Source organism: Globicephala melas, chromosome 6 (genome assembly GCF_963455315.2).
Source record: "Globicephala melas chromosome 6, mGloMel1.2, whole genome shotgun sequence".
NCBI classification, from domain to species: domain Eukaryota; kingdom Metazoa; phylum Chordata; class Mammalia; order Artiodactyla; family Delphinidae; genus Globicephala; species Globicephala melas.
The window spans coordinates 75,304,854-75,322,857 of NC_083319.1; the positions used below are offsets into that span (position 1 = coordinate 75,304,854).

General features: G+C 37.6%; 1 protein-coding gene across 1 annotated transcript in view; it reads right to left on the bottom strand.

Annotated features, from left to right (window-relative positions):
• Positions 1-18,004, bottom strand: part of EQTN (equatorin) — a 49,905-nt gene that overhangs the window by 14,722 nt on the left and 17,179 nt on the right. The window contains exon 8 of the mRNA XM_060301016.1: positions 3,190-3,286. Coding sequence (XP_060156999.1) covers positions 3,190-3,286 — 97 coding nt within the window. The remainder of the gene's footprint in view (positions 1-3,189; positions 3,287-18,004) is intronic.

Consider the following 18,004-nt stretch of genomic DNA (forward strand, 5'->3'; position numbering starts at 1 on the left):
AGATGTCTGTAAAGAATAATTCCTGTGAGCGCTAAGAGAAAAAGAAAAGCTGTCCAATAAAATTTAAATTGCTTTTTTTCCCTTTTTAAGTAGTGGTAGGGTTAGAGTCTACTAACCCTTTTATGAAATGCTAGGATTCTGATTAACATTAAGTAAGACAGTAGTCTAAAAGAATCCAAATCTTCGTGTCCTTCAGTAACAGCCACAACAAATCAATATTGTTCCCTGGACCACGTGATGTCCTAAGTTTTGGGTGAGAGATGGGAAAGTTAAAATTATATCAGTAATAGCTGGTGCATATTAAGCAGGCCGAAACCTGTTCTAAGCATGTTGATTTAAACTTTACATTAAGCCAGAATGGCAAGTGAACTGACTTCATTTTTACAGATGAGTTAGATGAGGCTCAGAAAAGTAAGGACATATGACCAAAGTCACACAGCACAGTTGATACATAAACCCAGGCCTTCTGGCTCGAAATCTTGTGTAACAGTTCTTAATACTCACTCAGATAAGAAAAGTACAAAAGCTTACAAGCAGGAGACAATGGGAACCCTGACGACTCTCACAAAGGCAAGATAGCTCAAGGATCTCTTCCCAACACCAGTAACCCAGTCCCAGATCCCCTCACTCTAATGAGCTCTCGAGAAAGTTTCTCTAATTTATTACTTTAGCAGAATTTACTAGACATGCTTTAGCAAACTCTTTTGTAAAATGAAAAACTGTGTTATGAGAAGTATTAAGAGATTCTAAAAGCATCTACGTTGTTTCAATTCTTACATGAGGCTTTTTTTTTTTTTTTCGGTACACGGGCCTCTCACTGTTGTGGCCTCTCCCGTTGCGGAGCACAGGCTCCGGATGCGCAGGCTCAGCGGCCATGGCGCACGGGCCCAGCCGCTCCGCGTTATGTGGGATCCTCCCGGAATGGGGCACAAACCCGCGTCACCTGCATCGGCAGGCGGACTCTCAACCACTGCGCCACCAGGGAAGCCCCTGCATGTTCTGTTTCTATGTGCTATATTTAATATGAGAAAAAGTGGGGGGAAGCTAGAATGCCATGAAAATACTAATCTAAGAGATCTCATATTTTAATACATGTATTTAAGTCTACTTAAAGTGCTGTACATTAAAAAAATGCCATAAAGGAATTACAGATGAACAGTTTTTACATTCTTGAGAATGGAACAGACTTTCAAAACATGACACAAAACCCAGAAACCAATAAAAAAGAGATTGATTACACTTTGAAAATAACCTCTATATTATAAAAAAAAAGTATAAATAAGGCTGATGCACAAGTGACAAACTAAAGAAAATATCTGCAGTATTATTAAAAGAGAATATGAATAGGACAAATGAATAGGACAATTTATAAAGGGAGGGCAGAAGGATACAAAGAGCAAATTTAAAAAGAGAGAGAAATAAACATCTTCAACTTCGTAGTAATAAAATATATTAAATTAACTTTATTTTTTTTAATATACCTTCACACTCTGAAATAGGATAAATAAGAAAGTTTGGCAGGGTGTGAGGAAAACCACACACTCCACCATTAGTGGGCGATGTAAATGGACAAACCCTTTCTGGGGTAGTTAACAATATTTACCAGGGCTTCCCTGGTGGCGCAGTGGTTAAGAATCTGCCTGCCAATGCAGGGGACACGGGTTCGAGCCCTGGTCCGGGAAGATCCCACATGCCGTGGAGCAACTAAGCCCATGCGCCACAATTACTAAGCCTGTGCTCTAGAGCCCGTGAGCCACAACTACTGAGCCCACGTGCCACAATTATTGAAGCCCATGCACCTGGGGCCTGTGCTCTGCAACAAGAGAAGCCACCGCGATAAGAAGCCCACGCACTGCAACGAAGAGTAGCCCCCACTTGCCGCAACTAGAGAAAAGCCCTCGCGCAGCAATGAAGACCCAATGCAGCCAAAAATAAATAAATAAATAAAATTGGAAAAAACCACAATATTTACCAATTTTAAACATGCAGACCCTTTCTGCTAGCTTCTCTGTGTATAGGAATTTATGCTAAAGATACATACGCTCGGGTTTAAGTAAATGTTAACGTGTTAACATCCTCACACATATTTATCACAGAATTTATACTCAAAAAAAATGTAAGCAATCTAAATACCCAAAGGCATTTAGTTCATCTACATTATCGATTCCATATAATGGAATATGTATAGTATAGGTTCCATACAACAGAATTTCATGCAGTCTTTAAAAAGTACCATACAGATCTAGATATGAATGTGGATTCCAGGTTAACTGACAAAAGACTTCTATGATACCTTACTGAGTAAAAAAAGTTAGACACACTGTATATAAAATGATTGTATTCATGAATATTATATATATCTCTGTAGTCATGTAAAGGAGGGTCTATATAAGAGATCTGGAAGATAGCTGTCTTTGACTGTTTTTTTAAAAGATGTTTTTCTGGGGCTTCCCTGGTGGCGCAGTGGTTGAGAGTCCGCCTGCCGATACAGGGGACACAGGTTCATGCCCCGGTCCGGGAAGATCCCACATGCCGCGGTGCGGCTGGGCCCGTGAGCCATGGCCACTGAGCCTGTGCGTCCGGAGCCTGTGCTCCGCAACGGCAGAGGCCACAGCGGTGAGAAGCCCGCGTACCGCAAAAAAAAAAAAAAAAAAAAAAGATGTTTTTCCGTATTATTTGAACTCATGCCACGTATTCTCAACTGGGGTGGTACTGCCCCCAGAGGAGTAAAGTTGGCTTTTGAGGAGTGAAAAAAATCTTAGATATTACTATAGTATGTGGCTCTACAAAACTCAATTTAACTGATAAAATATTATCCCTCAGTACTTCATTTTACTGGGGGTGAAGGAGGTAGAAAAAATAGGTTTATTAGGGGGACAATACTGATTTTTAAAAAGTTGAGAAGTACTGATACTGTTCCACATGGAGGTGAATTACTTTTATAACCAGAAATCAAATTTAAATATATCACTGATAACCTCCTTCAGTGAGGTTATATTCACAACTAAGTTCAAGGCTAACTTGTTACTTTCAACAAAAAAATGCCACCTGCACGTTCGACTCAACAGAATATTTAAAACATACATTTCATTGAATATCTAAAAACAACGCTGTTAATGAAGAAAACACATTCAGTGTCGGGTGTTAATCACAACTTTTTATCTTATCACTTAATTGAAAAGACATTACCTTGGTCTCTCAGCTTCTTCAGAGTATTTCTTGCTATGTTCACATACATATTTCGACGGCCACAGCATTCATAAATGGTCTTTTCTTCTATTTTAGCCTAAATCACAAAGTGAACAATTAAATGAAAATATTAAATCCAAAGTCTATGAACAATAAATGTCATTTGCTACATAATGGATAAATATGGCAAAATACTTATCTAACTCAAAAGATGGGGGGAAATGGTGCCACAAATAATAAGCAACTTATTTTACATTCTACATTTATGTTTTTTGAGAAGAGAAAAAAGCAAACTTAATCCCATGAATGTAATCCAAGAACCAGACACTTATCTTCACAAACTAGAGACCACTGTATGTTTGCAGACAGTGCATGGTGCAAAGCCTCCACAAGCCTACAGTGTCATGAACTCATTTGATTCTCAAAGCAAGGCCCTAACATATCAGAGGCACATACTAGTATTCTCATTTAAAAGGTGAGGACGCTAAGGCTCAAAGTGGCTAAATAATTTGCTTAAGATCACACAGCAAAGACAAGACATGATTCTCTTTTCATTATCTTTCTTCTATAAGTTACTTTCCTAAACCCATTAACTACTATTTTTACACCAAAACTCATTAAGATAGGTCAGTAAAAAGGGATGAAATGAGAGAACTGAATAAATAATACATATTATATGTATATTATGTATATGTATACATATATGTACATGTATATGTACATATATGTAATATACATATACATATATGTATATGTATATTATGTATATGTATATTATTATATTACTAATTTACTGTACACCTAGTATGTACAGGTCTGGAATAAGCTCGTTCAAAGTTTTCTCATTTAATCTTTATTGTGATTCTATGAGTATCACCAATTTATATGAGGAAACTGAGACCGAAGGAAAGTCAGTATCTGGCTTACTGTTGCAGAGCTAGAAATGGAATCCAGGTGTGCTCAAGTTCCGAAGCCAAGACTCTCCTCACTACACTAAACCATCACAGAGAGAACACCATAGGGAGGTTGGAAGACAGTACAGAAGACAAGACAGGGATACAGAAAAAGACAAAGCTGGAAGAAAAAGGGTAACATTTCTCTTTAAGAGGCTCCTTTTTTGTTTCTTTGCTTTGCCATTATTCTGTAACTTATACAGAATCCTAGAGGAGAAAGACTTCCGGAATGGTAGGACAAGAACCTTCACAAACTGTCCCACAAAAACAATACAAATACTGGCAAAACAACTAAAACCAACCATTTCAAAGCTCGGAAAATTAACCAAAGCCACAGAAAAAAACCTGAAAATTGTCTAAGAGAAACTACTGAACCTCGGTAAGACAGTGGTGTCTCTAACATTTTAGCTTGAGGCTATTCCCACCCGCCTTTCTCCCCAGTTTAGTGGCATCATAGCTGCAAAAAATTGGCAGCCTGATAGCCAACAGAAAGGACAGAACTCTTTTAGAGCTACATTAAAGGCATCATCCCCAGAGCACAGTCAGTATTTTGTCCGAACAAGCAGCTTCCTGGAAAAATCTCTATCCCCAGAGTGCCGTGGGTATTTGATTGGACTCAGAGCTCAACTCATGGGAGGAAAAAAAAAAAACCTATCCCCAGAGTACTATCAAAACAATAGTAAATGGGTGGCAATATGGCAGCTACCTAAGGCTATGATTTCAGGTGGGTAAACAAGAACCTGCCTAGGAATTTAAAAGGAAATCTTGGAGAACTAGATTTTGAAACTTTGAAAAGCTCTGACATATTCTTAGGGTGTCAAAGGTGACCCAAGAAAGATCTGGGAAAAGAGAAGCTCCCAATAACTCACTAGTGGCTGACCTTGAAACCCTGCAGGTTTACAGGAAGTAAAAGCTAAGGCTGTCTTATAAACTGCAACAAGTTTGAAGGCATGCCTTCTCACATAGATCCTCTAGTGGGAAGGGATAAAAAGGGTGGAAGACATACAGACAAGGCATTTAAGAAACTCTTCTAACCAGTCATTGGCTGACCACTAAATTGTACTGACACAGGATGACTCCTAAAATAAATAATAAAAAAACTGAAAAAAAAATGCCACCAGAGGACTTAAGTGTCCATACACTGGAAGCAATACAGAATCTACAGAATTAGTTCAGAAAAGTCAGTAAGCAAGTAAGTAGCAACAAGAAAAACAATTACAAAAACCTAGCAACAAAATAAATACCTATCTGACCCTAGAGTTATTATGATACATTATTTAACTGTATAGTTTTCTACAAAAAGTCATGAGACATGTAAAGAAACAGGAAAGTATGCCACTAACAGGAAGCAAAAAAGCAGTCAAGAGAAAATGCTCCTGAGAAAGCTGAGATTTGGGACTCAGTAGACACAGACTTTAAATTAGCTATTGTAAATATGTTTAAAAAATTAATGGAATGATGTCTAGAGAATTAAAGGAAAGTGTGAAAATGATGTTTCATCAAATAGTACCAATAAAGAGAAATAAAAATAGAAAAAAAATTGAAGTTCTGGAGTTAAAAAGTACAAAAATTACATGAACAATTCACCATAGGGGCTCAACCCCAGATATGAGCTAGAAGAAGAAATAATCAGTGAACCTAAAGATAGACCAATAGAGATTATTCAGCTTCAGGAGAAGAAAAAAGAACAAGATAAAATGAACAAAGCCTCAGATGCCTGTGGGACACCATCAAACAAACATACCTATATTCACATAATGTGAGTTCCACAGGAAAAGGAGAAAGGAGCAGAAAAAATATTGAAGAAATAATTGCCAAAAACGTCCCCAATATTATGTAAAATATTAACCCATACATCCATGAAGCTCAACAAACTCCAAGTAGAACTTATTCACAGAGAGCCACACTTAGACATGTCACAGTCAAACTGATGAAAGTCAAAGACAAAAAGAAAATCTTGAAAATATCAATAGTAAGAGAAAAATGACATTATGTACAAAGGATCTTTAATAAGATTAAAGCTGATTTCTCATCAGAAACCATGGAGGCAGTGGAATGACATCTCAAAGTGTTGAAAGAAAAAGACTGTTAACCAAGAATTCTGTACTCAACTAAACTCTTCCTTACAATGGAGGAGAAATGAAGACATTCCCAGATAAACTCTCAGGGAATTTGTCATTAGCAGATCTATCCTGCAAGAATTGCTAAAGGGATTCCTTCAGTCTGAGAAGGACACTAGACGGTAATTTGAATCCACATGAAGAAATAAAGAACACTGGTAAATGTAACTTCACAGGAAAATATATGAGAATAAATATGTATTTGTTTGTAATCTATTTCTTCTTCATCTATTTTAAGAGACAATAACATAAAGCAAGAATTATAAAATTGAATTACAGGTTTTATAATATATAACGATGTAATTTATATGACAGTAATGGTATAAAGGAGGGGTAGAAAGAAATATACTGGAGTAAATTTTTGAATACTATTGAAATTAAGTTAGTTTTAGTTTGAACCAGATTGTCACAAATTAAGATGGTAATTGTAATCCTTACTATAAACATTAAGAAAATAATTCAAAAGATATAGTCAAAGAAATGACATGGGCATTTAAATGGTATACTAGAAAATATTTAACCCAAAACAAAGCAATAATTGTAGAGGAAATAAAAAGACACAAGACATAAAAATCACATTGCAAAATGGATGATGTATCAATAAATCCTACTTTATTAGTTATGAGTCACTGCATTAAATGTGAATGGATTAAACACTCCATTTACATTTGGAAGAATGGGGGAAAATATGGGTCAACTGTTTGCTGTCTACAAGACACACACTAAATTCAAAGACCAAATAGGTTGAAAGCAAAAGGAAGAAAAGAGAGATACTTTGTAAGCACTAATTAAAGATAGCTGGAGTGGCTGCACTAATGTCAGACAGTATAATCTTTAAAAGAGAAATTGTCACTAGAGACAAAGAAAGACATTTTATAATGATAAGAGTGTTAATCTATCAGAAAGACATAATGACTATAAACAAATATGCATCTTACACCAGAGCACCAAAATACACAAAACAAAAACTGATAGAATTGGAGAAACAACAATTCAACAATCAGAAACTTCAATGCCACACTTTCAATAATGGATACAAGTCAGAATATCAAGAAAAAATGGAATACTTCAACAAAACTATGAAGCAATTATACCTAATAGACATCTATTGAATACGCCACACAACAAGAACAGAATACATATACTTTTCAAGTACACATGGGACATTTTCTAGGGCAGATCCTATGTTAGGTCATAAAACAATCCTCAATAAATTTAAAAGGACTGAAATCATACAAAGTATGTTCTCTGACCACAATGGTACTATATTATAAATCAACAGCAGGATATTTTGGAAATTCATTAATATGTGAAAATTGAATTACACATTCCTAAATAATGAACAGGTCAAAGAAGGAATAAAAGGGAAACTTAGGGGAGAGACCTGCCAGATGGCGGAAGAGTAAGACATGGAGATGACCTTCCTCCCCACAAATACATCAAAAATACATCTACATGAATCCTGGTAGGGGACCTTAGACTTCCAAAAAGGTGAGAAAATCCCCATGTAACTGGGTAGGGCAAAAGAAAAAAGAGACAATGAAATTGGGACAGGATCTGCCCCTCTGGAAGGGAGCTGTGAAGGATGAAAAGTTTCCACACACTAGGAAACCCCCTCACTGGTGGGGATGGGACGGGGAAGCTTCAGAGCCTCGGAGGAGAGGCAACAACAGAGGTGTGGAGTGCCGAGAGAGAATCAGTGCTGACCAGCACTCACCAGCCTGAGACACTTGTCAGCTCACTTGCAGGGGAAGGTGGGAGCTGGGTGTTGAGGCTTGGGCTTCGGAGGTCAGACCCCTGGGAGAGGACTGGGGTTGGCTGCGTGAGGACAGCCTTGGGGGGCTGGTGCACCACAGCTAGCTGAGAGGGAGTCTGGGAAAAAACCTAGGCCTGCCAGAGAGGCAGGAGACCTTTGTTGTGGGGTGTGTGAGGAGAGGGGCAGCCCTGTCAGAAGAGCTTCTCTCTCTGTGTGCTCACAGATGGTAGAGCAATGCCTACATGGGCACAAGCATGAGCTGTGGCTGTTATCTCGGACCCCAGAGGCTGCTGCCACTGCCACCAAGGGTCCTGTGTGCAAGGCAGGTACCTGCCCACAACTTCCCAGCAGCCGGTGCAGCCTGCCACTGCTGAGGGTCCTGAGAACCAGGGCCAACTTCCCCGGGAGAATGCGTGGCGCACCTCCTTAGGCTCTTGCAACTTCACACCAGCCTCTGCCACTGCAGGCACTCCCCACACATCCCAATTATGACTGCTATATCCCTCTCCCCTCAGCCTGAGCAAGTGAGCCCTAATCAGCTGCTGCTTTCACCCCCTCTTGCCTGGACGGGGAACAGACGCCTAAGGGCAGCTACATGCAGAGGCGGGGCCAAAACCAAAGCTGAACCCCAGGGACAGTGCGACCAAAGAAGAGAAAGGGAAGTCTCCCCAGGCAGCTCAGGAGCAGTGATCAAATCCCCGCAATCAGCTGGGTAAACGCTGCATCTGTGGAATACCTGAATAGACAATGAGTGTTCCCACAATTGAGGCTGTGGACTTTGGGGACAACTGTGGACTTTGGGGGCAAGTACACGCAGGACTAAGGCCAGGTCAGAGTCTGAGCTGGCCCCACAGTGCCCACAATAGGTCCAGAGACCCACCTAGAAGTACCAGAGGGCTTCCTGGGGAAGCAGGGATTGTCTGTGGCTCACTATGCGGCCAAGGACACTGACAACTAAGGCCACAGGAAAATACCACTACTTTTTTTTTTGGTTCTGTTCTTCTTTTTTTATTATTATTTTTTTAATTTAACTTTTTAATTTACTTTTCTTTTTATGCTTTTATTTTTAAAATATATTTTACTTAATTGTTTTACCTAATTCTACTGTACTTTTATATTATATTGTGTTTTTTGCTTGTGTTTGTTATTTTCTTTCTTTTGCTTTGTTTTCTTTTTTAACTGTATTTTATATTTTTCTATTTTTACTTTACTACTCTGTCATTTTGTATTTTTTCCTTTTGTTTTCATCTTTCATCTTTACATTTTATCATTTTTGTATTTGTTTTATGTTTTCAGTGCCTTTTTTAGTTTGCTTTCTGCATTTGATTTGTTTCTGCTTTTATGTTTTTGTTAGTTTTTAGTGTTTGTTTTGGTTTTGGATTTGTTTATTGGTTTGGTTGCTCTCTTCTTTGTTTTCTCTTCTTTTGTTTTTCTTTTTGTGAGTGCCTGTGTGTATGTTTCTTTGTGTGATTTTGTCTGTTTAGCTTTGCTTTCACCATTTGTCTTGGGGTTTTGTCTGTTTGGGTTCTTTTTTGTTTTTTCTTTATGATTTTGTTTTTCTTCTTCCTTTTCTTCCACACCGTGTGGCTTGCAGGGTCTTGGTGGTCTGGCTGGGGATCAGGCCAGAGCCTTGGGGGTGGGAGAGCCGAATCCAGGATGTCAGACCACCAGAGAATTCCCAGCCCCATGGAATATTAATCAGTGAGTGCTCTCCCAGAGGTCTCTGTCTCAATACAAAGACCCAGCTCCACCCAACGGCCAGCAAGCTCCAGTGCTGGATGCCTCACAGCAAACAACTAGCAAAACAGGAACACAACCCCACCCATTAGCAGACAGTCTACCTCAAGTCATACTAAGCTCAAAGACACCGCAAAACACACCACCAGATGCAGCCCTGCCCATCAGAGGAACAAGATCCAGCTTCACCCACCAGAACATAGGCTCCAGTCCCCCCAACCAGGGAGTCTACACAAGCCACTGAACCAAACTCACCCACTAGGCACAGACAACAGAAGTAAGAGGAAGTATGACCCTGCAGCCTTTAGAAAGGAGACCCCAGACACAGTAAGTTAAAATAAGACACAGAAATATGCAGCAGATGAAGGAGCAAGGTAAAAACCCACAAGACCAAACAAATGAAGAGGAGATAGGCAGTCAACCAGAAAAAGAATTCAGAGTGAGGACAGTAAAGATGATCCAAAATCTTGGAAATAAAATGGAGAAAATACAAGATATATTTAACAAGGACCTAGAAGAACTAAAGAACAAACAAGCAGTGATGAACAACACAATAACTGAAATTTAAAATACTCTAGAAGGAATCAATAGCAGAATAACTGAGTCAGAAGAACGGATAAGTGACCTGGAAGACAGAATGGTGGAAATAACTGCCGCAGAGCAGAATAAAGAAAGAAGAATGAAAAGAATTGAGGACAGTCTCAGAGACCTCTGGGACAACAGTAAATGCACCAACATTACAATTGTAGAGGTCCCAGAAGAAGAAGAGAAAAAGAAGGGGTCTGAGAAAATATTTGAAGAGATTAGAGTTGAAAACTTCCCTAACATGGGGAAGGAAATAGTCAATCAAGTCCAGGAAGTGCAGAGAGTCTCATACAGGATAAATCCAAGGAGAAACACACTGAGACACATATTAATCAAACTATCAAAAATTAAATACAAAGAAAAAATATTAAAAGCAGCAAGGGAAAGGCAACAAATAACATACAAGGGAATCCCCATAAGGTTATCAGCTGATTTTTCAGCAGAAACTCTGTAAGTAAGAAGGGAGTGGCATGATATACTTAAAGTGATGAAAGGGAATAACCTACAACCAAGATTACTCTACTCAGCAAGGATCTCATTCAGATTTGAAGGAGAAATCAAAAGCTTTACAGACAAGCAAAAGCTAAGAGAATTCAGCACCACCAAACCAGCTCTACAACACATGCTAAAGGAACTTCTCTTAGTGGGAAACACAAGAGAAGAAAAGGACCTACAAAAACAAACCCAAAACAATTAAGAAAATGTTAATAGGAACATACATATCAATAATTACCTTAAATGTGATTGGAGTAAATGCTCCAACCAAAAGACACAGGCTTGCTGAATGGATACAAAAACAAGACTCATATATATGCTGTCTACAAGAAACCCACTTCAGACCTAGGGAAACATACTGACTGAAAGTGAGTGGATGGAAAAAGATATTCCATTCAAATGGAAATCAAATGAAAGCTGGAGGAGCAATACTCGTATCAGATAAAATAGACTTTAAAATAAAGAAAGCTACAAGAGAAAAGGAGGGACACTACATAATGATCAAGGGATCAATCCAAGAAGAAGATATAACAATTATAAATATATATGCACCCAACATAGGAGCACCTCAATACATAAGGCAACTGTTAACAGCTATAAGAGAGGAAATAGACAGTAACATAATAATAGTGGGGGACTTTAACACCTCACTTACACCAATGGACAGATCATCCAAACATAAAATTAATAAGGGAACACAAGCTTTAAATCAGATAGCTTTAAATCAGACAAAAGAGATCAGATAGATTTAACTGATATTTATAGGACATTCCATCCAAAAACATCAGATTACACTTTCTTCTCAAGTGTGCATGGAACATTCTCCAGGATAGTTCACATCCTGGGTCACAAATCAAGCCTCAGTAAATTTAAGAAAACTGAAATCATATCAAGCATCTTTTCTGACCACAATGCTGTGAGATTAGAAATTAATTACAGGGAAAAAAACCCGTGAAAAACACAAACACATGGAGGCTAAACAATACATTACTAAATAACCAAGAGACCACTGATGACATCAAAGAGGAAATCCAAAAATATCTAGAAACAAATGACAATGAAAACATGATGACCCAAAACCTATGGGATGCAGCAAAAGCAGTTCTAAGAGGGAAATGTATAGCAATACAATCCTACCTCAAGAAACAAGAAAAATCTCAAATAAACAACCTAACCTTAAACCTAAAGCAATTAAAGAACCAAAAATACCCCAAAGTTAGCCGAAAGAAAGAAATCATAAAGATCGGATCAGAAATAAATGAAAAAGAAATGAAGGAAACAACAGCAAAGATCAATAAAACTAAAAGCTGGCTGGTTCTTTGAGAAGATAAACAAAATTGATAAACCATTAGCCAGACTCATCAGGAAAAAAAGGGAGAAGACTCAAACCAACAGAATTAGAAACAAAAAAGGAGAAGTAACAACTGACACTGCAGAAATACAAAGGCTCATGAGAGAGACTACTACAAGCAACTCTATGCCAATAAAATGGACAACCTGGAAGACATGGACAAATTCTTAGAAAAGTACAACCTTCTGAGACTGAACCAGGAAGAAATAGCAAATATGAACAGACTGATCACAAGCACTGAAATTGAAACTGTGATTAAAAATCTTCCAACAAACAAGCTCAGGGCCAGATGGCTTCACAGGTGAATTCTATCAAACATTTAAAGAGCTAACACCTATCCTTCTCAAACTCTTCCAAAATATAGCAGAGGGAGGAATGCTCCCAAACTCATTCTATGAGGCCACCATCACCCTGATACCAAAACCAGACAATGATGTCACAAAAAAAGAAAATTACAGGGGCTTTCCTGGTGGTGCAGTGGTTGAGTCCGCCTGGCGATGCAGGGGACATGGGTTTGTGCCCTGGTCCGGGAAGATCCTACATGCCGCGGAGTGGCTGGGCCCGTGAGCCACAGCCACTGAGCCTGGGTGTCCAGAGCCTGTGCTCCGCAATGGGAGAGGCCACAACAGTGAGAGGCCCGTGTAACGCAAAAAAAAAAAAAAAAAAGAAAAAGAAAAAAAAAGAAAATTACAGGCCAATATCACTGATGAATATGGATGCAAAAATCCTCAACAAAATACCTGCAAACAGAATCCAACAGCACATTAAAAGGCTCATGCACCATGATCAAGTGGGGTTTATCCCAGGAATGCAAGGATTCTTCAATATACGCAAATCAATCAATATGATACACCATATTAACAAACTGAAGAATAAAATCCATATGATCATCTCAATAGATGCAGAAAAACCTTCTGACAAAATTCAACACCCATTTATGATAAAAACTCTCCAGAAAGTGCACATAGAGGGAACCTACCTCAACATACTAAAGGCCATATATGACAAACCCAAAGCCAACATCATTCTCAATGGTGGAAAACTGAAACCATTTTCTCTAAGATCAGGAGGAAGACAAGGATTTCCACTCTCACCATTATTCGACATAGTTTTGGAAGTTTTAGCCATGGCCATCAGAGAAGAAAAAGAAATAAAAGGAATCCAAAATGGAAAAGAAGTAAAGATGTCACTGTTTGCAGATGACATGATACTATACATAGAAAATCCTAAAGGTGCCAGCAGAAAACTATTCGAGCTAACTGATGAATTGGTAAAGTAGCAGGACACAAAATGCACAGAAATCTCTTGCATTCCTACACACTAACAATGGAAAATGAGGAAGAGAAATTAAGGAGACACTCCCATTTACCACTGCAAAAAAAAGAATAAAATAAGTAGGAATAAACCTACCTAAGGTGCAAAAAACCTTTACTCAGAAAACTACAAGACAGTGATGCAAGAAATCAAAGATGATACAAACAGATGGAGATATATACCATGTTCTTGGATTAGAAGAATCCACATTGTGAAAATGACCCTACTACCCAAAGCAATCTACAGATTCAATGCAATCCCTATCAAATTACCAATGACATTTTTCACAGAACTAGAACAAAAAATTTTACAATTTGTATGGAAACACAAAAGACCCCAAATAGCCAAATCAATCTTGAGGGAAAAAAATGGAGCTGGAGTAATCAGGCTCCCAGACTTCAGACTATACTACAAAGCTACAGTAATCAAGACAATATGGTACTGGCACAAAAACAGAAATATAGATCAATGGAACAGGATAGAAAGCCCAGAAATAAATCCACACACATATGGTCACCTTATATTTGATAAAGGAGGCAAGACTATACAATGGAGAAAAGACAGTCTCTTCAATAAGTGGTGCTGAGAAAACTGAACAGTTACATGTAAAAGAATGAAATCAGAACACTCCCTAACATCATACACAAAAATAAACTCAAAATGGATTAAAGACCTAAATATAAGGCCAGACACTATAAAACTCTTAGAGGAAAACATAGGCAGAACACTCTATGACATAAATCACAGCAAGATCCTTTTTAACCCACCTCCTAGAGAAATGGAAATAAAAATAAACAAATGGGACCTAATGAAACTTAAAAGCTTTTGCACAGCAAAGGAAACCATAAACAAGAGAAAAGACAACCCTCAGAATGAGAGAAAATATTTGCAAATAAAGCAATGGACAAAGGATTAATCTCCAAAATATATAAGCAGCTCATGCAGCTCAATATCAGAAAAACAACCCAATCCAAAAATGGGCAGAAGACCTAAATAGATATTTCTCCAAAGAAGACATACAGATGGCCAACAAATACATGAAAAGATCCTCAACATCACTAATCATTAGAGAAATGCAAATCAAAACTACAATGAGGTATCACCTCACACCAGTCAGAATGGCCATCATCAAAAAATCTAGAAACAAGAAATGCTGGAGAGGGTGTGGAGAAAAGGGAACCCTCCTGCACTGCTGGTGGGAATATAAATTGATACTGCCACTATGGAGATCAGTATGGTGATTCCTTAAAAAACTAAAAATAGAAGTACCATATGACCCAGTAGGACCATATCCTACTACTGGACATATACCCTGAGAGAACCATAATTCTAAAAGAGACATGTACCACAATGTTCACTGCAGCACTATTTACAATAGCCAGAACATGGAAACAACCCAAATGTCCATCGACAGACAAATGGATAAAGAAGATATGGCACATATATACAATGGAATATCGCTCTGCCATAAAAAGGAATGAAACTGAATTATTTGTAGTGAGGTGGATGGACCTAGACTCTGCCATACAGAGTGAAGTAAGTCAAAAAGAGAAAAACAAATACCATATGCTAATGCATATATATGGAATCTAGAAAAATGGTACCGATGAACCTAGTGGTAGGGCAGGGATAACAATGCAGACGTTGAGAACAGACTTGAGGAGACGGGGGGAATGGGTGGTTGGGATGTAGTGAGAGTATCACTGACATAAATACACTACCAAATGTAAAACGGATGGCTGGTGGGAAGCTGCTGCATAGCACAGGGAGATCAGCTTGGTGCTTTCTGACCACCTAGAGGGGTGGGATAGGGAGGGTGGGAGGGAGGCTCAAGAGGGAGGGGATATGGGGATATGTGTGTGCATATAGCTGATTCACTTTGTTGTACGGCAGAAATTAACATAACATTGTGAAGCAATTATACTCCAATAAAGATGTATAAAAAAATAAAAGGGAAACTTAAAAGTTCTTTGAGATGAATGAAAATGGAAACACAACATAATGAAACATATAGGATGCACCTATAGTGCTTAGAGTAAAATTAATATTGTAAATCGCTATATTAAAAAGATCTCAAATCAGTAAATTTGCCTTCCACCTTAAGCAACTAGAATTTTAATGGGAAACTAAACCCAAAGAATGCAAAAGGAATCAAATAATAAAGATTAGAGTGGAAATAAGTAAAATAAAGAATTAAAAATGAGATAATCATAAAAACTAAAAGTTCATTCTTTGAAAAGATCAACCAAATAGATAAAACTTTAGCTAGATTGACCAAGAAAAGAGAAGGCTCAAATTATTAAAATAAATGAGGGCTTTCCTGGTGGCGCAGTGGTTAAGAATCCACCTGCCAATGCAGGAGACATGGGTTCAAGCCCTGTTCTGGGAAGATCACACATGCTGCAGAGCAACTAAGCCCATGTGCCACAGCTACTGAAGCCCACATGCCCTAGAGCTTGTGCTCTACAACAAGAGATGTCACCGCAATGAGAAGGCTGTGCACCACAATGAAGAGTAGCCCCTGCTCACTGCAACTAGAGAAAGCCCACACACAGCAACGAAGACCCAATGCAGCCATAAAAAAAAATAAATAAATAATAAAATCAATAATGAAAGAAGACATCATTATAGAACTTGCAGAAATAAAAAGAATTATAAAGGAATACTATGAACAACTATATGCCAATAAATTAGAAAATTTAGATGAAACAGAAGGGACACGTATAAAAAACCCACAGTTACTATTGCACTTAATGAAGAAAGACTGAAAGTTTTTCTCCTAGAATGAGGAAAGAGATAAGCATGGCTCCTCTTATCACTTCTATTCAATATCATACTGGAGTTTATGCCTAGAGAAATTAGCCAAGAAAATGAAATAAAAGTACCCACATTGGAAAGAAAAAAATAAAACTCTATTTATAGAAGATATAATCTTTTATAAAGAAACTTCCAAGGAACTCAATAAAAATGATTAGGACTAATAAACAAGTACAGCAAAGTTGCAAGATACAAGATCAGAAATCAATTGTATTTTTACACACTTGTAATGAATAATTTGAAAATAAAATTACAAAAACAATTCCATTTACAATAGCATTAAAAAGATTAAAACACCTAGGAATAAGTTTAACAAAAGCAGTTCAAGACTTGTACTCTGAAAAACTACAAAAACTGTTGAAAGGATCTAAAGATCTAAATAAATGTAAAGACATCCCATGTTCATGGCTCACAAGACCTAATATTGTTAAATGGTAATACTCCACAAATTGATCTACTGATTCAGAACAATCTCTATCAAAATCCTAACTTGATATTTTTGCAGAAAATACAAGCTGATCCTAAAAGTTATATGGATATGCCAGGGACCAAAACGTTCTTGAAAAAGAACAACAAATTTTAAGAACTCACACTTCTAATTTCAATACTTACTACAAAGCTACAGTAATTAAGACTGTGTAGTACTGGCATGAGGACAGAAATAGAGATCAAAGCAAGAGAACCAGAGCTCAGAATTTATGGTCAGTTACTCTTATATTTACAACTGATTTCTGACAAAAATGACACAAAAATTAAATAAGGAAAAATAGTCTTTTCAACAAATGGTGGTATAACTGGATATCCACATTCAAAAGAATGAAGTTGGACCCACTACCTCACACATTATGCAAAACTCAACTCAAAACAGATCATACACCTAAGTGTAAAAACTAAAACTTTCAATCTCTTAGGAAAAAAAAGAAATAACTCTTTGTGACCTAGTTTTCTTACATATGATACCAAAAGCACAAGCAACAGAAGAAAAATAAATTGGAATACATCACGGTGAAAAACTTTGTGCTGCAACTGATACCATCAAGAAAGTGAGAAGACAACCCACAGAAAAGAAAAAATATTTGCCAATGTTTTATCTAAGAGACTTGTATCCAGAATACATAAACAACTCTTATAACTCAACAGTAAGAAGACAACGCAAAATATGGGCAAAGGATTTGAATAGACATTTCTGCAAGAAGATATACAAATGGCCAACAGGTATATGAAAGTATGTTCAACATCGTTAGTTGGTAGGGAAATGCAATTCAAAACTACAAATGAGCTACCACTTCATACACACTAGGATAGCTAGAAAGAAGACAGATAATAACAAGTGTTGGCAAGGATGTGGAGAAACCAGAACCCCTGTATGTTGTTGGTGGGAATATAGTGATATAGTCACTTTGGAAAACAGTTTGTTAGTTCCACAAAAAGCTAAATGTAGAACTAGCATATAACCCAGCAATTTTACTCCTAGAAATATGCTTAAGGGTAATGTAACTATTTGTCCACACAAAAACTTGTACACAAATACAAATAAACATTCTGTACAAATGTTTGTTATTCATAATAGCCCCAAATGGAAATAATCCAAATGTCCATCAACTAATGAATGGAGAAATAAAATGTGTATATCCATAAAACAGAATATTACTCAGCACTGACACATGCTATAACGTGGATGACCCTT